This window comes from Botryllus schlosseri, chromosome 5 (genome assembly GCF_051294905.1).
Source record: "Botryllus schlosseri isolate E-star chromosome 5, Bs_hap1, whole genome shotgun sequence".
Classification (NCBI taxonomy): domain Eukaryota; kingdom Metazoa; phylum Chordata; class Ascidiacea; order Stolidobranchia; family Styelidae; genus Botryllus; species Botryllus schlosseri.
Genome location: NC_137240.1, coordinates 27710626 through 27737133, shown reverse-complemented (window position 1 = coordinate 27737133; position 26508 = coordinate 27710626). Strand labels below are relative to the sequence as shown.

Sequence of the window (26508 nt, the reverse complement as noted above, 5' to 3'; positions counted from 1 at the left end):
AGATTATCACCGAGAAGTTTTCAAGTATTGTCCCACTAGGTCATCACTTCGTCTCGACTCCCCCAAAACACGCTTTTTTACCATACTCTTCCGTTGGTTGCCTAAATAAATGTTCAACTTTCCGGCGAAGCTCCCGAAATAGTCGCCGGAGCGTCACTTCAGTGCTGATTTACTGTATCTCACTCGAATTTTACCCTATATTAACCCAAAATTCTCATAAAAAGGACATTTTGGCGTCCTCCGAGGACACTTTCAAAAAAGAGGACAAATCCCCTTAAAAGAGAACGTATAGTAACCCTAATCAGAACCACATCTCCCTACGCCAGGAGCGGGCTTGATACCGGAAAATGAAGTGCTCGGCGAACGGAATACAGAATCGACACATTAATCGTGTATTTATTCCACCTCAAGGAATGCACAGTATTTAGTGTAAACTGTGAATTTAAAGCAGAGACCAAAACCGTATTTAATGATATTATTACCCTACTGTAGGCTACGTAAATAGCTGTTGAAGTCAATCAGACATGTTTGGTAGATGATAGTTTCAACAAGTTCTCTGAACTTTGGATGCACGTCGGATGTAAAAACCCGTAGTAAAGACTGCACAGTGCACATGAGCATCAGTTATATTGGAACGCAGCCTTGTCTTTTTCATATTCATGGTCGTAAATGTTTGCTCGCAGAGTGTATGCGAACCCAACCGTAACAGGCTGGCAAACTTGGATTCATTCCGGGACGCATAATGGTTGTAAAGGCTTTCAGATTATTGTTTCAGTTTCAGCATAGAAACTATCTGCGGGTCGCTCAAAATCCCGTCGCTGGGCGTATGTTGCCCGCCACTGCCCCACACCTACAATGTTTCGAACAACCTTGCTTGCTACGTTTGTTTGGATGCATATATTGCAGGACTATGTCTGTTTATAATTGTGCAGTTTTTGATTATCACGTTTTTCATATTCTTGAATTGTGATCTTGATGTTATGTATCTCACTCGAATTTTTAATGAAATTTGTTTTCAAAAGAGGAAAGTATCTCCTGAGTCCCGATGACAATTTATCTACCGTTTCGTAAGAACGCTGATACAGGAATTGTACGTACATGTACAAGCAGAATAATTTGCAAATGTCTCGAAACAATCAATATCAAAGAAACGAACATCTATGGAACTCACTGATTTGTTCAAATCATATATTACTTCCGAGATAGAATTTCTAAAATAGCAATGATTACGGACGAATCTTATCATTATCTAATAGACCATCATCGAAAATGGTCGTTATTTGCTATCGTTAGCTCGAATTTGATAATGTTCTTCCCAGTAAGCTTTCGATTGCATTTCCTTTAATCTGGAGACGGCCCTTTGAAACGCAAACTGTTCTTCCTCTCCAGAGAATACGTTTAGGTCCGTGCTCTTAGCGTCCTGGAAGGAGGCGTAATTGTTGCAGTATATTCTCGACAACAAAATACTCGTACCGTAAGGGGAGAGTTTGCAAAATGTCTAGGGCTTAGCACAATGATTCAAATACTCGAATCTGAATCGAAAATTCATTCTAATGAGTCGAGTAGTGACGGATGATTTTTTCGAGAATGGAACCAGTTCTGATTACGAGTACATGTACTCGGCCAAAATTCTATACCATGACTCGTGGCTTCTATCGAAGGATTACTTCATGGCGACACAGCTTGTCAGTAAACACCTTCATCTGATCGACTTAACGGGTTGGTATTATACCCAGCACGAAGGTCACTTACGAGGACACAAGGCTCAACGTACAATACCTGCTTAATGGAGAGGTCGTCGAGAATCATCGTGTTCTGCACCATCGCTTCTCTTTTTTCCTCTTCCGTCGCTTGTATAAAGATATTGGCCGGATCTGCTGCGGCCCCGGACAAGACCAGACCCACCTAAGGAAAGTGCACAAAATATTCCGGCAACATAGCTACAAATAAGTGGTAAAATCAGAATTAACGTTACGACTACAACAAGAGTATGTCGCTATTGAGGGAGACTATGACCCTGCTGCGATTTTGGTTAGCCCAAAGGAGGTCAACGTAGTCAGCGTTGCTAACTTGTTATTGTAGAAGTAGGCTACCCATTTCCAAGACATATCTAAACTGCTTCCAGTTTAAACAGAATAGGAAAGGTCTGAGAAGTTTGCGAGAAAGTAGGCCACGTACGTTTAGCCGTTAATCTAAGGAGGCTGCTTTTGGAATAGCGAGAAGTGTCCAGAGGTGGCCAGTAACAAAGTACTTTTACTTATTCGAAGTATTCAAGTAGTTTTTCACTAGTGGTACTTACTCAAGCAAATCTCATTTTCGCTATTTCTACTTCTTAATATTTTGTGATCAATTTACTTACTTTTCTCTATTCCCAGTGTGTCAAGTAGAAGTGATATAATCCTTCAATTCGTAAGTGAGACTGAGGAATTTCGGGGCTGTTCTCATGTAGTACCAACATTTAATTGTCATAAAAATTGAGTAAAGCCAAGAATTTTCATCGCGCTTCGCACAAAGTAGATATGGAGAGACAAGTATGTTTTCACGAAAGTACTGGTGAATAGGTTATAATTTAGGTAGCGGTGCTCCCTTTACTCACACCGCATTGTCGCCAATATGAAATAGTCCATCACAGTAAATATGGCCCATCATAACGTTTGCAGTTAGTAGTTTCACAATCTAGCATTACCTTATATCGTAATCTAGCAGCCCAGCATGGCGTGTCCTAATCTGGAGAATTAGTCTTTGACTTTTTGAGCACGAGACCTGTTTTAGCAGACCATGGTTGAAGCTATCTGGACAGAAGACATATAACACATTTTCCGCTTTTCAGAAGTAGCGTTTGATTTCTCGTTTAATCTGCAGTATCATTAGTATAGGTTCTAATTAGATTCAGTTCCTACATGTTTAAAAGCAATAATGCCTTTGTTTTCAGAAAATAAAATTACACCATGGTATGGCATTTTTACGATCCGACATATTTTTTACTAACTAATGTGGCAAAGTGATAACACTGTATCTTGGTATTACTCTTCGACCAAACTACGTGCCTTATAATATGGGAGAGGGCACCGCACCATGACGTTTTCTAAACCGGGGTGTACAGATAAACAAAGATTAGTGTCCATAGCGGTACTATCATTTGCCTCCCACGATGCTGACGAATGCTTATGCTCTCGGAAATTGATACTTCATGTGATGCATGAATATGAATCAAACACTCTGCACCTCCTCCGTATAGCTCAGTTTGCAGACGTCCACGCGAACGTATTATGACCGTTTTCAAAACTACTTACTTACTTGAGTATATTTTAAGCCTGGAAATTCTACTTCTACTTCAAGTAGTTTTAGGTTGCTTTTAAAAAGACGTCTACTCATACTTGAGTAGATTTTAGCGCAGTGGTTCCCAACCTGTGGTACGCGTACCACCAGTGGTACGCGAAGGTCTTCCAGGTGGTACGCGAGTAGATTCTGTTTTTTTTCGACCGAAGGGAGTTACTAGTACATGTGAGATTGATTTTGAGTTTTTTGAAGCCATCGTTTCACGTTATTCCGCATCAGCTGCTAATTTTTCCTTATACGTGGGAATGCGAGCAAGGATTTTCATCCCTGATGACTATCAAGTCGAAGAAATGAAACCGACTTGTTGCGCCCATATATTACTTTCGATGCGCTGTAAGCAAACGTATACCACGTATCGACAAGCTAGTGGAAAAGAAACAAATGCAGCCATCGCATTAAATAAATTGACTTTTGAATGTGTGTTGTTATTTCATTATGTTGTTCTTCTTGTGACTGGTGGTGAAAAAACAATTCCATACATCTCATCAACCCTGGGTGATAATGCCTAGTTCAGGGGTGTCAAACTCAAATTGCATCGCGGGCGGGATCGAAGTCATGAACTCGCTCGCGGGTCGGACCAGTCAACGGAATCCAAAATGTCGCCTCGTGCTATTGCTTCTCGCTGGAATACTTTATTATCAAGCATATATAGATAATACACGGATCGTAGGGGTTTCATTCTAGCTAGTCGCAACACCATTATTTGCGAGCAATGAAATTGGCGAAAATACGATGTTTGTCCGGTTGAATACAATGGCATTACCGGTAGACATATTTCAGTGTTCTCGGGGTGGCCAACCTGAGACCGTAAGAGGGAATTTGTGCGACCGTAGACACGCAATTCAATTAGTATGTGTTGGCGGCCGTCGACATGCAATTCGAATTTACGAATTGACTCCCGATTTCTTGAAAGATTTTAATTAATCTTAAATTTTTTTCGTGCTGCGCGCGATTCAATGCGACTACATTTTTCGATTTGAGAGCCCCACAATAAAGATGCGAACATCAATGGAAAATGATGCGCCTCACATGGAAATATCAGCTCGGAATCGTGTGCTCCTCACTATACTAACAATCCTGATAGGTCAAAAAGTAAAAGCTTGCTACAGAGTTACTAATACCAATTGGCCCACCCGAAGATGCATCATAATTTATGACGACTTTGAGCAGTGAGCACTTCCTTCCTTAACATTACCAGTGACCACTCGCGATTTTGGTGCGCATAGTAAGCCTACCATGAAATAGATTAGTCCGGAGTTTACCAGAAATGGATAAAGACACTTTAACCTGGGTATTTGGCGACCAGCTCGCTCATTACGACTATGCCCTGGAATGCGGCCGTAGGCTACACGAGTAATCGAAATGTGAATGGCAAAAAGGTTGGCCACCCCTGCTTTAGTCATAATCTGGCGTTATCCCTGCGCATGCGTTGTGGTGAATACAAGATATTTAACTGTCAACGCGGACTTTGTATTTTGGTTTATTACTGTGGTTGTGATGGATAATATAATCTTTTTTCAATGTACTCAGAATTGCTATGCGGGCCGGAAAAAATCGTCTGGCGGGCCGGATCCGGCCCACGGGCCGTATGTTTGAAATCTCTGGCCTAGTTTAATAAAATTTGTTATTACACCTCGCATAGGTCAAATACGTGAGTATGACGTCATAAATGGTGGAAACGCGCGTAACTTATATAGGTGGTACGCGAGCACTGCATAAAACCTCAAAATGGTACGTGGGTGGAAAAAGGTTGGGAATCACTGTTTTAGCGTCACTAGTTCTAATTCTGCTTGAGTAACCTTCTTGACTACTTTGACCACCTGTGGAAGTGTTTTCGCACCGAAGGTTATGTGACTGACTCTACAAATGAAGACAATAATAATCAAAAATAGATTCAGTTATCGTGATACAATGGCTATTTCACACGCTTTTTATGACGATTTCACTCGTAAAAGTGGTGCAAACTTATATCATGTAGGACTTGATAAAACTATTTCAAGTTGCGTTGAAAATAAAAGGTAAGAAGAGAATGCAAGCAAGTAGTTAGTAAAGCAGATTGCGTCGCGGGGAAGTGGCTACCTAAGAAATTGCAAGATGCGTCTACGTGGTTGACGTAAAATGACCCTTGACCAATGACACTACAAATCTTTGAAAACAGATTCAGTTACTGCAATAGAGTGGCAATTTCACGTAGTTCTTCTGATTAGGACGACTGTTTTTTGACCTGAAAAAATCAAAATTTTGACATTTTTTACCTTAAAAAACTATATTTTGACAAAATTTTGCCCTCATGTATGTAAATTAGCTGTTTCCACACATAATGTTCGAATTGAAGCAGTTATCTTCATTTTTGGTTGGAACTGTCTGTCCTTACAAAGTAGTTTAGCCTGAAAAAACGTTCTCGACTTAAAAATGAACAAATTTTTACATGAAAAAACATTAATTCAACGAAATCTGGCAACAACAGTTTCAATCTCACTTTGCAATCGTAGAACGTATCGATCAGATTAATAAGTCTCCTGGCTTCTTGCTTGCGGAAAATGTTCAAATACGGCAGATCGCGAATAATCACCACATCGTAATTCTTCGCCAGTTCGATATAATCGGCGGTGCCGAGCGGCTGAAAACAACAGAAGTGCATGCGGCGACAATCGACTTTGCAAACAGATAGTTTGGACATTGCTGACCAGCAGAGGGGACGCCGAGTGCTGGGCAAAAGAGAGTGCCTGAATGAAGGGATTCCGAGGCCAGGAGTATACTTCGAGTCGATTATTTCGTGTCACTCATTATGACATTATAGAAGTATGGATGACACGGAAAATCAAATACCCCCGTAAACCGGGGTAATTTTGGACTTAAGGGTAACTTTGGACACTAAGCAGTAAAAGATTTAAATGGTTATTGATGAAAAAGGGTTACCGCTTGATGTCCTAATTCTTTTTCATGAGGCAACAGTACTACAAGTAGTGTCTATAAAAGGTGGATTCATTTCACTACCAGATAAACTTGACCCAACATCGATAAATTAATGGAGGGGGTCAATTTCGTCAAAATTGATGGCCAATAAACTTCTTACAGCCAAACATAGATAGCATGTGATTCATAGATTCAAAACTTGGCAGCAGATACCTCTAAGTAGTCTTAATCCATGGCCAAAATCTCAGTGGGCTCACCCTTAGATCAATAGGGTGGAGTGAAAAATGGAAAATTTTGAATTTCAAAACGGACACTTGATATGTGGTGCCAAATTGAAAAAAAAGAATTTCTATAATAATTTTGGGCTCGTGCACCCTCTAGTGGTCGTGCAATTGCACCGAACGAGCTGAAAATAGCTAATTTCGCTATATATTGATGACCGCTTCCGCTAGAAAGCTGATTTTGGGCTCAAAAGATGCGGAAGCAACAAGTTTCTATCTCACTTCCACAGAACTTTGTCTTAAAAATGAACAGAAAAAAAGTTACGAGCAAATTATTGATTTTTAGACCATTTTTCTGTAAAATTAGGCACTGAAGCAGGGTACGAGGCCAAAAGCGTGTAGTGATCGATCTTATGACTGACAACTCCATATTGGAAACACATAAATTGCTAATTCATATTGAAAACACAAAACCATCAATTCCATATTGAAAATAGATATATTTCGAAGATGATTTCACTACCAGAGTATTAGTCTGCACAAACTTTGAAAAGATTTTATCTGTTTTTGAGACTTCAGTTTTGCTCTGATTAAGTCATCTCTACGTTTAAATCCCTACGTTTAAATCCCGACACATGGGCAGATGCTTTGGTCACCACTTATACGTCTCTTTCCACCGCCTGGTTGTGCCAAGGATGTTTGAGGAGATGACCTTAGATTTTCCATCTCGAGATATGGTGAGTTTTTGATTGCTGGTGGCTGTTCCATATCATTTAGATTCAAGTTGACAATTTAGTGCTATGATTTGGCCTTGATGTTTATAATTGGGATTTTAAACAATCTGATTCTAGTGTCAACGTTGTTTTTATGTTTCGTTTCATTAACATACCCTCCTTCAAAGTCGCTAATTGGGATCTGGTATTCTGTTTGATCTGCTCATAGTTGTAATCTTGCAAGTCTTTCGAGGGCTTAGTCATCATCACCGAGCATTCCCAAAAGACATTATCCGGATGTGCAAAATATGCTTTTCCTTGTAGCAAAGGTAGTGCAAGGTTGCGAATTCGTGTATCAGAAAGCTTTGTAATATGGGAAACTATGTTGCACAAGTTTTTAGCACCATCAACAATGGAATTGTGCCTTTTTATTTCAAACCATGACGGAAAATAAAACTCCATGCAAAGTCATCCATCAAGCAATCTGAACTATCTTGCTCAATTCTGCATTGAGGTTTATTTTCCGTCATGGTTTGAAATAAAAAGGCACAATTCCATTGTTGATGGTGCTAAAAACTTCTGCAACATAGTTTCCCATGTTACAAAAGCTTTCTAATACACAATTCGTAACCTTGCACTATCTTTGCTACAACAAAAGGCATGTTTTGCACATCTGGGAATGCTCAGTGATGATGATGAAGGCCTCAGAAAACTTGCAAGTCTATAACTATGAGCAGATCTAACAGAATATCAGATTCCAATTGGCGACTTAGAAGGAGGATATGTTAATGAACCGAAACCTAAAAACAGCGTTGACACTAGAATCAGATTGTTCAAAATCCCAGTTATAAACATCAAGGCCAAGTCACACCACCAAATTGTCAACTTGCATCTAAAGGATGCGGAATATCCATCAACAATCAAAAGCTTTTCATATCTTGAGCTGGAAAATCTAAGGTCATCACCATTAAGGATCAATCATCCTTGGCACAACCAGGCAGTGGAAAGAGACGTCAAAGTGGTGACCGAAGCATATGGCCATTGCCCATGTGTCGAGATTTGAACGTAGAGATGGCCTCAACACACAAAGACTGAAATCTGGAAAGAAGATGAAATCCTTTATTACGAAACAAGATTTCAAAGTTTGTGCATACTAATACTCTGGTAGTGAATCCATATTCGTAATATATCTTTTTTCGATATAGAGTTGATGTTTTTGTGTATTCAATATGAATTTGCAATTTATGTGCTTTTAATATGGAGTTGTCAGTCATATAAGATCAATCACTACAAGCTTTTGGCATCATAGCCAGTGCCTAATTTTACCTAAAAACAGCCTAAAAATCAATAATTTGCTTGTAACTTTTTTTCTGTTCATTTTTAAGACAAAAGTTCAATGGAAGTGAGATAGAAACTTGTTGCTTCCGCATCTTTTAAGCCCAAACCCAGCTTTCTAGCATTAGCGGTAATCAATATATAGCGAAATTGGCTATTTTTGGCTCGTTCGGTGCAATTGCACGACCACTAGAGGGTGCCCGAGCCCAAAATTATTATAGAAATTATTTTTTTTAAATTTGGCACCACATATCAAGTGTCCGTTTTGAAATTCAAAATTTTCCATTTTTCACTCCACCCTATTAGATCAATACAAGAAAATGTGATGTCCAAAGTTACCCCGTCAAATTTTATCAGAACGGGGCAACTTTGGACAGTGAAAAATGTGATATTTAGAGCTCTGGAAAGTGGCTGCTTCATCTGTGTCAAAGGGTATCGTCAACTATATTCCTTATGGCCGGCCTGATGGCTTCTTAAAATGGAATGAGAAGGTTAATAAAGTAAGAGTTTGCCAAAATATGAAAAAATGGGTAGGCAATGAGCTGAGAGATTATAATCGGGTGTAAGCTACTTGAAAAACTTATCACATACTCCTAAAGATGCGCCTGCTGAATATGGGATATCGTAAATTACGACAAATATATCCATCAGAGGACATAGGAAAGGGAAAATATATCTTTTCTAGAACAGTAATATATTCAAAATCGGCAATAAATCACGCTAACATACTTAATGTTTGCTGTCGATTGCTGACACTGCCAGTGGGATACCCCATTGTCACCATACGTTATTATAAGTCCCAATTGGTGAAGGCATGAGGGAATATTGAGTAAAGGGATGAATAAGGGGGCATTAGCCTTCATAAACTACCTAATTTTTTTTTTTTGGGGGGGGGGGGGGATTAGGTAAAAATTATGCAATAGGCCAGACATATACTATTTTGTTTCAGTTTTAGTCACTGCACTCATCAACTCTTACCAAATAAGCCTCATTTACGAGGTTTCATAAACAATAGAGGGTAAAGGCATACAAAAAACTACATTGTCCTAAGTTACCCCACATGCAGGGGTAACTTTGGACACGGATAATTTACAAAAATAAGGTACTTATTTATGACCATGAAGATTTTGGATTAGTTAATTCTAATCTTTGCTCCATGACTCCAAAAAAACACAAAACTTGTCTCCCCTACACCCTAGCATTTCCAAGATACAAAGCGGAATTGTTGAGAATTGTCCAATGTTACCCCGGTTTACGGTAGGTAGCCTGCCTATTACGCGACCACAAACGAAATAATGCCAGTTCTACATCACATGAAGAAGATTTGTCATTGTCTCGACCATACCTACTTCATTTGACTCTGTGGCAAAGTTGTGGGTTGATCGCGATGTAACAGACATGTCGTTTCCATTATCGCAGGTAGCTCTGCAATACTTATTTGAATGCTGTGGTATGACCAATCGAGGTTCCAAGCTTTCTGTGTTGAAAAACTCTTATTGGCAAGGAGCGTATCATTTCAGCCTAATACTAGATTTTGCCCTGGTCAAGAGCGGAGCTATCATTACGCTTGATAACCTACAGAGGAGGTAGTGCCTCACCAGTCACCACTCATTCAGTCAAAAAAAAACATAACTGAATACGCAAAATGTATATTAATTAAAACAATTATCTATAAACTGATTGAGGAGTAATTCCAGACACTTTGCAGTCAAAAATTCTTCATTTGCATGTTTCCCATACAAATAAAGAAATGCAGAAGCGAGATTTTCCTCTCCTCCCCGCATGCATAATTCTTCAAACTTTTCACAACTAGGCTCCAATCATTACAACCAATCACCGACTAGGATTGTGGACTAGATTCGTTGCGCACCGGCCCACGAATTCTGTTGCCATATCCAGAAAGCAGTAGGCCTACCTTTGTGCAGATGTCTTCAAACGTAAAATCTGCAATGGCACCGTTTGATTTTGGAACCACTAATTCTCTGCCGAGAAATCGCAGGATGCGTTCGCCGGTTTCCGAGGTAGATTTTTTCAGGGAAACGTGATACTTGAAAATTTCATCCAATTCTTGACTCGTATATGGCTCAGAAGACCTGAAAAGAGGGAGAATAATACAGAATACGCAACTTCTCGAGTTGGGAACGAAATTGTGGTGATTTGATCAGCTTAAACAACAAATTCACCGCAATGATACAGTTGTGAAATGTCAAATATAAACGCAGAGATTTATATGCAATTCTAGCGAAACTAGGCATTCCATATATAGTACTGTAGAATTTGGTCTAAAAATGGGTCAACCTAGAAAAAATTCTTATAAAGACGTATGATATACCGTTGGAAAGGTAATTTTATCAGCTTTTCAATGATAGGTTTTGTCATTTTTTTCACTTTGGGGAAAAAAAGTTATGACCAAAAACGTGCGAAGGGGTAGAAATTGAAATTAGGGGAAAAATTGACATAAACATATGAACAGAAGGCTAGAAACTAATGAATTATCAACAGAAGAGCAGGATATAGATGCAGAAGCTATAAATGAAAATGACAGTAGAATGATATATCTGTTTCAGGGAGAAAGAGTGAGCAAGACGGGGTGGGGGGCGTTGGGGGAGGGGGGCCCAGTTGAGCTGTCGTTGTTCGTAATAACTTCATTGTGGTAATTCTTATAAAGACGTATGATATACCGTTGGAAAGGTAATTTTATCAGCTTTTCAATGATAGGTTTTGTCATTTTTTTTACGTTGAGGGAAAAAAGTTATGATCAAAAACGTGCGAAGGGGTAGAAATTGAAATTAGGGAAAAAATTGACATAAACATGAACAAAAGGCTAGAAAGTAATGAATTATCAACAGAAGAGCAGGATATAGATGCAGAAGCTATCAATGAAAATGACAGTAGAATGATATATCTGTTTCAGGGAGAAAGAGTTAGCAAGGCGGGGGAGGGGGGCGTTGGGGGAGGGGGGCCCAGTTGAGCTGTCGTTGTTCGTAATAACTTCATTATGTTCTTGTTTACTTACTATGGTTTGTTCCATTTACCCTGCTTGTTTTTTTAAATAGTGCTTAGTCAAAAAGAAACAGCAATTTGTGTTAAGTGTAGAAAAGGCTATTGGACCGGGGATTCACTGTGTCATGTTGGAGCTTATTTCTGCGAGAGTCATAGTACTACACATCCTTTAGACTAGGGTTGCATTTAAAACAAAAATCAATTAAAAACAAACATGTTTAAAACAAGGCCCTAATTTAAAACATGTTTTTTATTGTTTTTAGTTTTTGTTTTTAAGCCACGACGTCACGAATATTCAATTGTGACGTCATAATGGATTGAAATTGACCATTAAAAATATAGGGTAAATATAGCCCCTTTGACAAAATATATGTACTGCAACTGTTGAACCGACTATTTTGAGGGTTCCAACCATCCCATAACGATATGCATCGGCTAAATTGGGTGGTAATTGTCCGTGTGTTCATACAAGATGTTTTTGGTAAGTATTTACACAATTATGGTATAATTTTACAACTTGAAAAAATACAATTTTGTTTTTTTTTCCCAAGGCTTTTGTTTAAAATATGTTTTAACAAAGTATTTTAAAACACCGTTTGTTTTAAATGAAACCCTACTTTGCACACTATAATTGGTCATGCTTTGAGACTGGATTGTGAAACGCTGATCGCAACTTATCAGAAAATTAGGAAAATGGCCATATCCACAAAACATGCCGTAATTTATTGAGAAACCATGCAAGATCCAAGAAACGTTTGTGGTGGCTTTATCGAGAATTGGTATTTCTTAACTGGCAAATAGTTTTTCTCTGAGAAATGTTATTTGACCTGTGGGGTTCAGATTGCCACGGTCAAGGTTTTCTCGCAGGCGACCTATTGGCACACTTTTCGGAGAACCATATTGGCAAATACTTCGTATGTTTTCGTGCATCGCGGCGTGGTAATGGTCGATGCCGAAATGCCTATTTTTATTTTCTATAAATCATGCTTTTTTCGTGGGGGAAGGGTACTCAATATTAAAAAATTTGGCAACATGAAATCGCGTCCAGCGCGAAAAAAATTGAAATGAGTTGCCTAAATTGTCAATAAGTGATGTAGGCCTATAAATAATTTATGTTCATTCACCGACATAATTTCGGGCCCTTTTCGAGCTTGGGATCCCCAATTGGACGATTTGGGGTGCGGCAGTTACGGTCCTGGTTAGAGGTCAAAGTCCGGTCGCTGTTTTCTAGTTGTGATTTTACTATTGGAAATATTTTGCGCCTCAATCCCATATATATATTAATTGCATGCGGTATATTTGGGTTAAATCAAGGTTGTTATATCAGCCATCGGAGAAGGGTTCACACCATGTGCTTCGAATCAGATGTACGCAATCCGAATTCCCATCTGTGATTGGCAATACGGGAAATTATTTGTATTGGGTTTTGTTTTAGTGCTCTGTGTGACTAGTAAATCAGCTGGGAATGTCATGGAGATATCTGCCCACCTTGGATTTGGTACTGCACCCAGTAATTAATTTTAACATGAGTGTATTCCAAACAAAGGTCCGCTCCGCAACGATGTTGGCTGTATATGATTTCATAAATGTAGTAGCCTTAACAGCCCCTAAAGCACGGTAACTGAATATATTTTCGAATATTCTACCAATGGGTATTGTGTCATTATAAACATTTTGCGTTAGCCGACAAGATATATGTTGCGATTTCGTATGTAGCCACCTCCGACTAAATTTCGAAAGTATGCGACCACCCTCCCCCCGACCAAATATACTTAGTTATTTCTGCCACATGAAGTAGTTTTCACATGTCTTAGAAATTACTACTTATACTGTTAATTGAGTAGAAAATATAGGAAGTTACTTGAGTAGCAACGCCAATCACTTCTACAAAATCTAGTTCGGTGGTTCTCAACCGAGGGTCGGGGTCCGCGAAGCCTCTAAACTTACAAAATAGTTGATTACCTAATTTATATTTTTCAAATTAGGAAAATCACGTGGCAGTTTTGCTTCATTACAGTTGAACTCACATCAACAGGATAGCCGCCTGAGATGGAATATCCTGCTGTGTGGACTCATTTTAGTTGCTAAATTGCCAATAGCCCACTGATACAAATATTTGGCTGTATAGAGATGTATTGTTGTGCATTGCCTAAAAAATAAATGGTTGGATTAGTAAAGTCAATCACGCAGACTTCAAAATGTTCGCAAAAATCCGTTTTCTTCTGTGATATAGGCCTATATAACCATTTTCCCTAATAACTTCAAGATGAGCTGCTAGATATAAATTAACAGGCCTGAAGTTATATGTTCAATAAAAAAATTGTTTGTCAATTTTGGCGTCATCATTGTTGCGACCATACCCAAATGTGTCCCCGGTAGCGTTGTGCCTTAATATTACATTCGCCACCATCTTTCTTTGTCTAAATGGATTTTCAGCACTCGTTGATATCAAATCGAAGGCGCAGAAAAGACACGACCACGTATTTCAAAAAATGCAGTTGCAGCTTTGAAATAATAAAAGTCAACCCAATTTCTACATAAATAGAATGCTGGGGGTCCGTGATGGTCCAAAAAGGGTCTGCGAATACAAAAAGGTTGAGAACCACTGCTCAAGTTCATAGTAAAATATTGCGGCAAATCAGAAACCGCCAAAAATGTTAAGATTTTTGTAAATAGAACTGGCGTTTAATATTGCAAAACACAAACAAAAAGCCTCGACACCCATTTAAAACATCTCTGGCTCTGTTCCAGTATGGAATTTGGTGTGTTTTTTTGAATTTGTTGACCATTGTAATTTTATGGATCGAAAAGAACTTCTGATTGAACGATGATAGATAATCACTGTATTTAAGTTCACCGAAAACTCACTCATTCTGTATTACAACAACCCAGGTTTCATGATAGATGATTTCAATAACAATATTTGATCTGTTGCTATTGTACGCTAACCCTGATGTCACTAACGAAAGCTGAAATTTGATTAATTTATGAAAATGACAAAATTTAATACGGAAAAAATCTGACGTGATGGAGACATTATTATAGCGCAGAATCGAATTCAGCAACCATAAATTAGCCTAAAATCAATCATTAAAATTTTTGACGCAATTTGACGAAATTTGTAATCCAGTGTTATCTCCGTCTCGGTCAACTTTCGCCCCCTTAACGTATGATAAATACCCCCTATCAAAGTTATGTTTCATTTTTTGCTGTTCGATTGTTAGTATGCTTTGCTGAGAGTCATATTTCAATTCATGGTGTTGTATTCTCTTAACGAAGGTATCGTATTTTAGCTTATAATTGTATATAAATATTAGGCAAAATAGTGTTTTACCCCCTAGCACGTTTACCCCCATAACTTTTTTTCCCCAAGGTAAAAAAAATGACAAAACCCATCATTGAAAAACTGATAAAATTATCTTTCCAACAGTATATAATACGTCTTTATAAGAATTTTTTCTAGGTTGACCAGAAATTCTACAGGACTAATAGACACAATCGATAGGGTTAAAACAAGTTCTCAACAGAAAATGCATTATCACAATGGTGATAGTATAACAATAGTAGTTTTTTCCGCAGTGGTTCTCAACTTTTTCGGCTCGTGGCACACTAGAAAAATTATATAACGCTCGCGGCACACTTACAAGAAAGTAGCTTAAAACATTTATTCAGATGATGATGCGATGGCTATGTCTGTTTAGGCTAATAAAAACATATATTCGACTGAAACGATGTTATTGTTGACAAATACTCGCATTTCGTTGTTTTTTAAGGAGTGTCTCCAGCTTACATTTTTTCATTTCAGTCAAAATTTTACAGCATATCACCAGAAATATTGTTGAAGTGTCAGGTTCAATTCCAGACATTGTGCCCATGATTTACGACACAATTTCAACTTCGAAAGAAAGCAAAAGAATTCAAACCAGACGTCGCCGCCCAATTATGATGTGGACGTTTCCCTATTCATCGGCAATGCCATGGCTCCGTGGACATAGTCACATGTTATAATTTATCAGCCTTCTGAAAAAGCTAGACCGTTTTTAATAGCCTCTGCATGCCATGTATTCAATATTATTCAGTGTTTTTCCAAAATTTCGGAAAGACTAGCGGCACATCTGAGAATCTGTGGAGGCACCCCAGTGTGTCATCACCGTCATGGCACACAGTTTGGGAATCGCTGCTATAATGATTAGCAAATCAAGATAAATTCTCATATGAATTAGAGAGAGAGATATATGATATTCTTTTTCGCCTGCACCATCGAGATGCTTTGACGACGGAGTTGCGATACGGCCCCATGAGGTCATCTAGTCTGCGCCCCCGTTTTTTTTTCTCCATGCTATCCGTGATTGCTGAGCGCCTAGCAGGATAGCTGCGGATACCAATTTTCGAGTCTTTGGTATGACCCGGCCGAGGATCGAACCCACGACCTACCGCTCGAGAAGCCGGACGCATAACCATTACACTATCTCGCTCGGTCAGATTAGATCAGAGGTCTTAAACTCAAATGTGCTCGCGGGCCAATTTCCTAATATGTGATGATCAGCAGGCCGCAGCATCAATAAATATGGGTATTCAATCTATAATATCCAAGTATAGGCCTTATTTAACGGCACCTTGCAGACAGGCATTCCACAACCATCGAGAAAATGCTATTCACGCTTGGCACGAACAAATCACATTTTCAAATATTTGAAAAAATAGTTTTTGTGCCGGGCATAATTTGTTAGAAATAATGAGTTAAGACATCACGCGAGAGGACGCATGATGATATCGTAAAAGCTGTCGGGTTGTAATATTGCCGCTGTTGGACCTTTGAAATGGCACAATTTCATGTAGAATATTTTAGAATTCACCAAAGATTGATCTGATATCAGATCATGTGAGCGGTGTAGCCTAATCGGGGTTTCTGATATACTCGTGATAAGTATAGGCTATTGTTACTGTCATTGCCAAAGTCAAATTAAACCAGCGTTAGGTTTTCTTCGATTAATATTGGAACAGATCAATAACAACTTAAATATAATCATTATTGTTCCATAGTAATAGCATTGTTTCTTAGCCGTTTTAGCGATCGTACCCCTTGTACTTTCAATTAGATTTCCAGCGACCCGTGTCGATTTTCAACACAATTTCTGATGGGACCTATAAAAATCACAAAGCCCATTCACACAAAACCGCGCGTAGCGCAAAGATTATTTTCTAGTTGAATAAATTAGCCAAGAAAATATTCCACAGCATATAGGCCAATTTCCACAATGCATCTGGTACCCCCTATGGTGCTTTGTACCCCGAAGGGGATACGGACCCCTGGTTAAGAACCCCTGGTTAAGAACCCCTGGTATTGAAATGACTAATCGCGCAAGAATCCATTGGTGTTACAGCTGTGGAGCGTACCACTACCTTACTCGCCGCCGATAATAACATGGACAGAGAGAACAAACAACATCCAGGATGTAACCAAATATACGTCACGGGGCCACAGAATGCCAATGGTTCCCATACAGACCTGATTAGATTTCTTTATTCTATATACCCTACGCAACGCAAGCTACGGCCTTTTGATATATTACTATTCCCCACGACAACTTCCTAGATTTTTGCGTCCGTAGGATTGCCAAGTCACTATTCTGCGACGAAAGTCCTTCTCTGATTTTAACGTTCTACCCTACTCAACTCGAGTCATTTTTAGTTTATCACTCGGTCAATCCAAAATCGAGTAATTTGACGAAAGGTCGCACCAAACAAAATCACAATTTTCAGTTGCGATTCATCAGACGGTTCATATTTTGTCATCATGAACTTGAAATGGGACGTAATAGCGATCTTCCACTGCATGGTAGATTTTAGGAAGCGATGTGATGGTGAAGTTTGTTTAGATTTCAGGTTTTTGTAGTAGTTCTATGTGAACTTTAAGTTCCTAAATCTAAAAAAAAGATCTATGACACAAGAATATATTGTCGAATACTTGAAATTGAAAAATGCCTTCGCGGGCCGCACAAAATGCTCTCGAGGGCCGCGTGTTTGAGACCTCTGAAATAGATTGAATAGAAAAATAAACTTGAGTGATTAGCAATTTAACAAAATAAATGAGTAGTAGTAAAGACTGAAGAGTAATCGAGATAATTTCTACCCGTCTGCCCTGTTTTCAAAATACCATAAAAGCCCACTCCAGACTCACAGAAAATAAACTTTTCCATCGGAAGGAGGCCCGAGTAATCTATAATCTGTATCGGAGTCGATAGCGTGCGAGCGACAGTGATCTTTCAATATGTCAATAAAAGGCACAAAATTGGAACGTTGCAGGCCTCCTTTGTACAAATCTGAAAGAGAGACTCAATATTATGAGACTGACACTTAGTACTGGGACTGAGAACATAAAGTTAACTTAACCTGGAGAATGTCAATTAAGAACTGTTTTTCGTGGTAACCAACTTTGCTGGAGTATAAAGTTCACCAGAAGACTTGGAATAATTCTACACTTTTATCCAACTTTATGCCCCAGGATTGACAGTTTTATTCAGATTCTAAAGTTACATGCTCAAATGTTGGGCAACGATATTTGGACACTTAACCCTTTCTAATCGGCCGGCCTACTGACCAAAATTTTACTGCATCCACAAAAAATACAATAAAATGTCATCCATATGGTTTAAATCGACGCCCAATATATTGCCGTAAACCTGAAGTAGCCGTCTAGCGGTCTGAGATACTCTTACGGCTCAGACGCCAGAGGGAATAGCGGTGTGCGAGAAAATGTTCTCGATTTCTTGAAAATAAAATACAATTTTGTTCTTCTATATCTTCTGACGTCATACTTAGGCCCTCTCTTGGTATATGACCACCTGATTGCGTTTCGCATGAATCTCTGCGTTCCAACGAGACATTACACGCTACTATAGCGCTTCATAGCCCAGCGCTACGATCTTGGAAAGGTAGACATGATAAGCACGGATCACGCAGCCGCCGCCGATGAGTAATCGATTACGTAATCGCGTAATCTCGTGGAAGGCAATTCACTTCCAATTCTACATAACATAGTAACTATTTTATATATCTGCATGCTATTGAAGTGGTATCAACCCCAGTGGCTTGTTATATGTAACTTGCAACTGCATAACGGATTCGTAAGTATACACATATTGGCTTATTCGACACTGCCCAGTGCCCATATACGCTCGAGAAGTCAGTTCATGTGATACATTATTGCTTTATTTTACATCAATTTGAACTGTATTCTACACGGCTAGTGTTCCATGTATGATCAACAGTAGTCATAGAAGCCAACAGTAACTTCGTATGCCATCTAAACCGATATATAACTGCCTCTATATGATGTTGTTATTACAGGCTCTGGTACCAAAATAGCCTAACTCTCACGTGTGTAGTGTTAGGGCTGGTGTCGGCTTTGTTATACAATACTAAACCCCATGATAGAGATATTGATGAATATGCCAGGATAATGGCCAACCATATGTACAATTTGCAATTGCCTGAAGCAATTGTACGTCTGTTTGAAGCCGCAACGAGTCGGATGAACTTACGCATCCATGATTTTCACGTAATAAGGTATTGCTTTCTTTCACGTCGATTTGAAACATCTCTACGTGCTCATCTTCGATATAAGGACTTTCATTGAATAGTATGAACAACAACAATTCATAGAAGATAACTGTAATTGGTTATATGACGTCTAGAACGGAAGATACAATGGTTTATATTCCAGGCGTTCATTCACGCGAACATCATTAGAAATTCAATTTTGCGGGAAACGTTTTTGCGTGTTCAATCTGCATTTCAATCAGGATATACATTGATATAATAGGTTGTACATGGTCTTATGTATGCGTATTCATAATAACTATCCATATAAATCGATTGTTACCGTTTAGAAAGTAATGCAGGCCGAGCTATCTTAGAATAAATAACGACTCCTCCGTGTTAAACAATTGCGGACCAGTATACTGGTCCGCCGGTCGCAAAGGGTTAATATTGCAAGAAAATGAGAAAACTGTTACGAAAATCATTCATTCGCAACACGTCAGGTGCAAGTCAGAGACTCTAACATACAAACCTTCAGGAGGCCGATTACTGGTCGCCACCATGACAACGCCGTTTCTGAAAAGTTCCGTGAAGAGCCTCTTCAATATCATGGCGTCGGCAATGTCTGTGACCTAGAATATCAATTCAAGTAGCGGTTCGCAGAATACTGGTGACGAGGCCCGCGCATATTCCCACGACATACAATCTCATGGGTTATCAGTGAATTCGGCATAAGAAATGTAACTATTACTAGCAGCAGAGAGATGAATCATTGTTGTATTAATATATTCAAAAATGGATGCTTCACAAAATAGGGGCATGAATTCTAATGCTGATCTTTTGGTGGATTTTGCATATTAAATTTAGCATTCAGTGATATTAGAAATATAATAACTTTTATCATTATGAAAGAGATGGGTCAATATTGTATTAATCAACTCGAAAATGAGTGTTTCACTGAATAGGAGCATGAATTGTGCTATACAGGATATGGGGAATTCGGCATGGTGTATTCAGCGCTTGGTGTTGTAACTTTTGATAAAACTCAGTACGATCGGTTCCTAGGCTTTCATTGAGATAAAAGTAAGCTAGTGTATCTGATTACAACCAACAGAAACGATGCCACACCACACTAGTACACACTGAAATGAATAGTCATGGTGTATAGGTAATCAGAAAGCTATCAGCACAAACACCCTCTAGTGGTCAAGAAAGAACCAAATCACCACACTCGGTAGCCTAGGTATCAATGTATTCGGGTTTAGCGTAACCGCGTAACGTCAAGATTAGGGTGAGGGCCTGAGGGGTTGGGGGTTATGTTAGGGTAAGAGTAGGCTAGGATTAGGGGCTGTCAAATGCCGAGTTGACTGGTAAGCCATCCGATCGGCCATCCGATCAAAAAACGGACTAACTTGAAATTCATCGAAACATAACAACCAGGTGTCTTCGCTGATCTCTTTCGCAACGGGGCTGATCGGATCGTAGCTTTTTGCTTTTGTTGAATGTTTTGGCGGCATGATTTGTTTCAGACGGTGGATTCCTGTGGACAGAGTTGTAAACTAGTAAATTTCCAGCTCGTTTAAACTTGATTAGAATTAGAATGATAGCTACATTTTTTTTCAAATTAGATTAGAATTACCGAATCCACTAAAACTGGTAAATTAAATTTCCGAATTAGAAAGAAATACAACAAAAATCAAATTCAGTTCACATTAAATCCTATGTCTGTACTGTACACCTATCTTGGATGCTTCGCACTATGCACTTCTACTGTACCATTTTCAGCAAATCCAGAAATTTGATTAAAATTAGAGTATAGATATATTTCACAAACCAAATTACCGCCAGTTTCCTTCAATTCAGTGGTTCCAAAAGTGGGCGACAGTGCCGCTAGAAAGTTTACGACATCGTAGGATCGCTAGCTAAAAATTGGGCGATCGAGGGTGCTGAGAGAAGTAGGGAGCGTAGATAGCGACCGTGGGTTATGTAAAACTGTTTGTGAAAACCTGTAAATTATAACTCTCTCTGTGCACCAAAGTCAGATTCATGAATATGTGAGCGCTCGATTGCACGAGGTGCATTTAATCAAAAATCCTCATCAATGCTCTCAGCCTATGTTCATTGTTGTGTTTTCTAACAAAGCAAACAATCCATCAAGCAACGAATAGACTAATTATTCAGTAACACTTATTGTACGATTGTTTTCTGGATTGTGACCCAGGAATTTGTACGAAATGTGGTTCTGACATAGCGTACATAACATAGATCGGCCTACAATAAATTAGATAACGCAAAAGTTCAAATCTTTCAAACCTCTGTTTTACAGAGGGTGTCAGGTCATTGTTGGTAACCGAGTAGAAGTAGAAACGTCAGAAATTGCTACTCAAGTAGAAGTACTGGTATATAAAAGTATGTAAAAATATAACAATGGTAGGTCCTATGTTGTGATGTGATTGCATCATTTTGATCTCAACTACTATTTGATTGCAACCAGTGACTCCTCAGGCGTGGACATCAAAACCTGTACCAAGGCTCTTATACAAGTGTGAGAAAGGTCAAGTACTGGTATCGCTAATCACACTTGTCTCGAGTTTGATTTTAAAAATAATACTTTTACTCACGCCATTTCCACTTTTACTATGTCAGTTATTCAGGCAAAACTACTTACTTACAACATTTTGAATTTTCAAAGTATAAAGTAGTTGTGGTGCAAGTTTTTATCACTTGCATAATCGAAATCGTCATAAAAATCGTGTTAAAAGGCCCATGTATTACGGCAACCGAACCGAATTGATCATTTTATGTTTGCCTCGAACGAAATTTCAAAAGCAGCCTGTTCGGATTGACTGCTAAAAGTAACCGACTACTTTTAAAAACTACTTGAGTACATTTCATACCTCTCATTTTCTACTTCCGCTTGAAGCAATTTTGACGCGTCTTGGAATTGCTACTTCTACTTGTCATTGAGTAGAAATGTACTGTTACTTGTACTGCCACCAGCAACCAACAACGCTGACTACTTTAACGACCTCTTCCGATGCCAAATTCCATACCATGATCCTGTAACATACTTGCGTGAACATCGAGCATGAAGGAGTGAAAATGAACGCGTTGCTTCCTTTCGATATCGCAAGAGTGATAAAACAAATCCATGAGCATGGTCTTCCCCGTGCCGACCCCTCCGTGGAGATAGAGGCCCCTCGGCACCTTGGGTTTCGACGAGAATATCTTCGAAAAAACACAGTCTGCAATCATTCGACAGATTCAATGAATAAGGGCAAACAAATTTAACGAGCCTCAAGCAGATTAGAGCAAAAACAAGTATGGCTGAGCAAAACGATACAAGCACCCGAATCTGCCTCTAGTATGAATTCAAATGACTCGAGTCGTGTAGTCAGAGATGGTTTTTCAAGTCTTGAACTTACACAGCCCTTAGAGTTAGTTCATCAAAAGCATCCGATACTATTTTCCACTGTTGAGGCCTTTAGACATCGATTGGTCGTATCGCAGCATACGAAGCATTTACCGACAGTACAAAGTTACGCACGTCAGTGGAGCCTAATACTCGATTCAGAATCAAATCACTCAGGTAATCGATTTTGCTCTGATATACAATTGATACGAGGACATTTGAACAAAGTCATGCAATAAATGTATAGTGGACAGTGGCGTATCCAGGGGGGGGTTTTAGGGGGTCGGAACCCCCCCCCTTTTCAAAATCCTAAAAATTGATGTAAAATATAGCCTCTAATATTTGCTAATTTACTAAGTTAACATATTCGTTTTTACGTATGAGAAGGCGAATATGACGTGTTAATGTTATTTAAGGGGACTAAAACCCCTACCAAATCTTGGAATCATGCGCCGAATTAGTCGAAAGGATAAATAGGTCATTATATTTCGCTAATTCCATACGAATTCTGCGCTTGTTCAGCTGCATTTCAGCGGTAGTTGCTGACGTTATCAACTTTCTTCCCTCGATTTCTCTCTCGCCTTGCTAAAACGAGAGACGCATTTTAGGAAAATCTAATCTAATTGGCCGACGCGATACGTAATTGCAAAGACGAAGTTGTCGGCAATCAACATCGCCCGCGAATTCGCTGCACCTGCTCGCCTTGAAATCCTAATTAAGAATTGCACGGCGTGTTGATTGATCAGCGAGACGCAGACACGGCGGCACCAGTACGACAATGCTATTCTCAAATCCACATTGTCTTCGCGATTATTGGCGAGAAATGGTCTACGATTGACATTCACATTTCAAAATACAAGCCTAGCGATCCACGTTCCCGATTGTTAGGTGGCTTGCTGGCGTCCAAATACAGGCCTGTGTTGTCGCTGAACGGGAGAATTGAGTTGGCCTAGTAGTAAAGTTAACCTAATTATATCGGCTGACAAGTTTCTCTGCCGATCAAGTTATTATCCCAGTGTGTACTCTGTATTAATTGACTGACTTGCGTACTTGCAAGTAAGGTCTAATTGCCTTCGCGCGTACTACACATTCGGCCGAACGGCTAGTAAAGCCATCGAAAAGCACACATTCGTGTACGACGTACACTGTTCACACCACACTTCTCTGTGGCGATTGCGATCGCCCTCGTTTATGCTACCGCCTTATTCCGCGCTTGTTCGTCCGCTGCGATACTACCGACCGTGCGCATAATATCGTCAAAACCCAACAAAATCGCTCATCTCTGGCCGGAACTAGGCGCTTGGAGACGGGCGGCGTTTGCTGGCTCATGACTAAATGTGAGCAATTACGAATTTCTTTCAATCATACCGTGAAAGAAACGCGATTTTCAGGCAATGTCTGTAGCGTATTCGTACATCTCCCACTCACCGCAAATCTCTTTTTATTATTAAACTATACAATATCGTAAATATTCGCCATGGCGTGGAGACGAGTGATCCTAATGATGACGTCATAATAGCCAATTTCGTAATGCAAAACCCCCCCCTTTTTCGCGCTCTGGATACGCCCCTGATAGTGGATAATATAAAAACGGCTTGGAAGATGCCAAAATGATGCTTATGCAGGTACAATTTACCAGAATAATGAGATAGGATTACATCTAGTAAAATCATGCACGGTATTGCTATTAAGTGGAAATACCGCCAGTCTAAGTCAGGATAGGGCATTAATGCCATCAATTGTCAGTAGGCCCACCACGCTAAGACCTTTCAGGTAGCCTGCTCATGTAAGTTTTTCCACTTGCAATCCTCACCTACTTATTGGGTGCTAGTACTTTCCCTGTAACAGTTATTGATCCCATGCCACACATCACTCATCGAATTTCAAACCGTTATCAGACACACCAATGTAGCTAGCAGGTTGTTGTGTGTTTGGCAGGTAGTTGCAGCCATCAATATTATTTATAGCTACAATTTCGAGATTAGCTACCGTACTTATTTCAGAAGCCTAGTCTTCAAAACTGATCTACCGGTACTTCCACTGGAGTATACAGAATAAGTTTTACTTGATTAGTGCAGGAATCGGTGATAACTTGGTCCGGGTCTCCATATGAATAACATGTATCAAAATGAAGTAGTTTTTGAGGACGGTTGTACACTGCCGATGTGCAGTCTGGTACATGTCTTGTTAGTTTATTACTTACTCTTTGAAAAGCAGACTTTGCTGGCAATCACACATTCTTACTTGCGAGAGAAAAGAACTAGACTCCGTTGATATCGAGTAGTTTTCCACTTCATCATATAGTTTTTGTAGCAAGGTAATAATGTTTCTCTGCCGATCGTCTTTTGTTATCAGCCCTTTTTTGATGAGCTCATTGTAGACTTCATTCGGACCTGAGGCACCGGCCTTCGTCCTGTCCTCGATGACTTCCTGAAACCCAGAAACAATATTCTTCATGAATCATTTCAGAAATAAAGGGATTCTAAGTCCAATTTCGACTTATAATATCCCGTGGTTGCATGGAAAAAGCCGCATGCATCATTGAGAATCGGGCGCTCTTCAAAAATAACTTTCTTCTGGCTACTTGATAAAATTGTTAGGTTGGCTAAAAAACGCTGCACATCAAATAAAATTCTTCCATCCTGTGGAAATGTAGAAAACTTCTTCATTAAAGGTAATTTTTTCAAATTTGACTGGCAACTCCATGATTTTTTTTTCTAATAAGACCCCATTCCCACCAGTCATTCCATATCTTGAGTTTCGATTTTACATTCATTGGCTGATGCAACAATCACATGCTAGGGCACCTTCACTGATGTTTACAGTTACAGTCAATCAAGCGCACAATGTGCTTTTTTCAAAAGAATCCTTCAAATGATGAAATAATTGCATCACACTTGGTTCGATACTGGATCACCTTTGTGGTTTGCAGCGCAATCCAAGATGAGGTGGAACAAAAAGGCTTCATTTCAAGAGTCAGATATGTAGCCTATCCAACCTCTGCCGAATCAAGCCTACAGTTAGCAAAAGTGTACCTGAATTTCTTGAAACTTGACTTTCTTGAAAGATGAACCGTGTCTGACTTGTCCATATGCGTACGATGGATGCGATTTCTCTGAAATACAAGTTTTGGTCGTCTGGAAATTTGGTGATATACTAAATTTGCATACCTTGATAAAGTCTCCTTTGCAAACAAGCGTAACAAAGTAGTCCGCTCTGAGCACGGTGACCAAAAGTATATGATATTGGAAAGAGAGAGGAGGCACGAGCAGCATATCCCGCTCTCAACACAACCCTAGATGTCATTGTCGTTCATATGTTCATATCCTAACGCTAACATTACCTTATCCTATGTGCTCTGCTACTGCAAAAACATGAAAGCTGAAAATGACACAATATTGACTTGTTCAATACGGGTAATATTATGTCAGGTGCTCCAGAAAAATTTAAAATGTGCCCCCACAATCTCAGATTTTCATGAAAATTGATAAGCCTGGAAAACTTTTCTTTCTGATTTCAGAAAAACAAATTTTATAAAAATCAGTCAAGTACAGCCGAAGATGTGGACGTTCAAAAATTGCTGTTTTTGTGCTCGCTTGAACGGAAAAAACGTCAGAAATTTTCACATGCAATTTAAATTTGCTATATTTTGGTCAAATTAGGGTCGTTGAGGGTGACACTTTCACACATGTTCATTTACATCGTACTTGATACTTTTTCCCCTTCTTTGACACCTGGGGTTGCATAGTACAACCTTTAACCCCTTGATTTTGTTCATGTCTTGAAAAATTGCTCACACGTGACGTCGTTTTTAATTGCAAATATATTTTGGCTAAGAGGTGGTGTCATCAAGTGTAAGGTGCTATTTGAAAGCTCTTAACAAGGACTATCAAATTCAACAATAAAATTACTGGATATTGGATATTTCGAAATTCAACAATTTTTTCAACACTTGTTCACAAAAAATTGTTCTAATGTGACGATGAAATATCCACTAATTTTATTGTTGATTTTGAAAGTGCTTTCC

The 26508-nt window shown here is 39.2% G+C and overlaps 1 protein-coding gene across 1 annotated transcript; it reads right to left on the bottom strand.

Moving 5' to 3' along the window:
* Positions 1–376: 376 nt before the first annotated feature.
* On the bottom strand, positions 377–25862 carry LOC145439902 (AFG1-like ATPase). The gene is made up of 11 exons (XM_080317565.1): positions 25652–25862; positions 25517–25596; positions 24726–24911; positions 22141–22297; positions 20482–20609; positions 19602–19701; positions 17709–17850; positions 10440–10617; positions 5819–5959; positions 1780–1905; positions 377–1420 (listed from the first exon to the last, which is right to left on the bottom strand). The coding sequence occupies exons 1-11, from the start codon at positions 25785–25787 to the stop codon at positions 1277–1279; spliced, it is 1518 nt and encodes a 505-aa protein (XP_080173691.1). The 5' UTR covers positions 25788–25862; the 3' UTR covers positions 377–1276.
* Between the last annotated feature and the right edge of the window lie 646 nt (positions 25863–26508).

Excerpts from the sequence above, each read along its gene's own strand:
- LOC145439902 (XM_080317565.1), bottom strand. The coding sequence starts at position 25,787 with ATGACATCTAGGGTTGTGTTGAGAGCGGGATATGCTGCTCGTGCCTCC. Across the intron at positions 22,298-24,725 it reads CTAGTTCTTTTCTCTCGCAA|ATATTCTCGTCGAAACCCAA; the intron begins GTAAGAATGTGT and ends GTTTTTTCGAAG. Across the intron at positions 19,702-20,481 it reads TATGTTTCGATGAATTTCAA|GTCACAGACATTGCCGACGC; the intron begins GTTAGTCCGTTT and ends TTGATATTCTAG.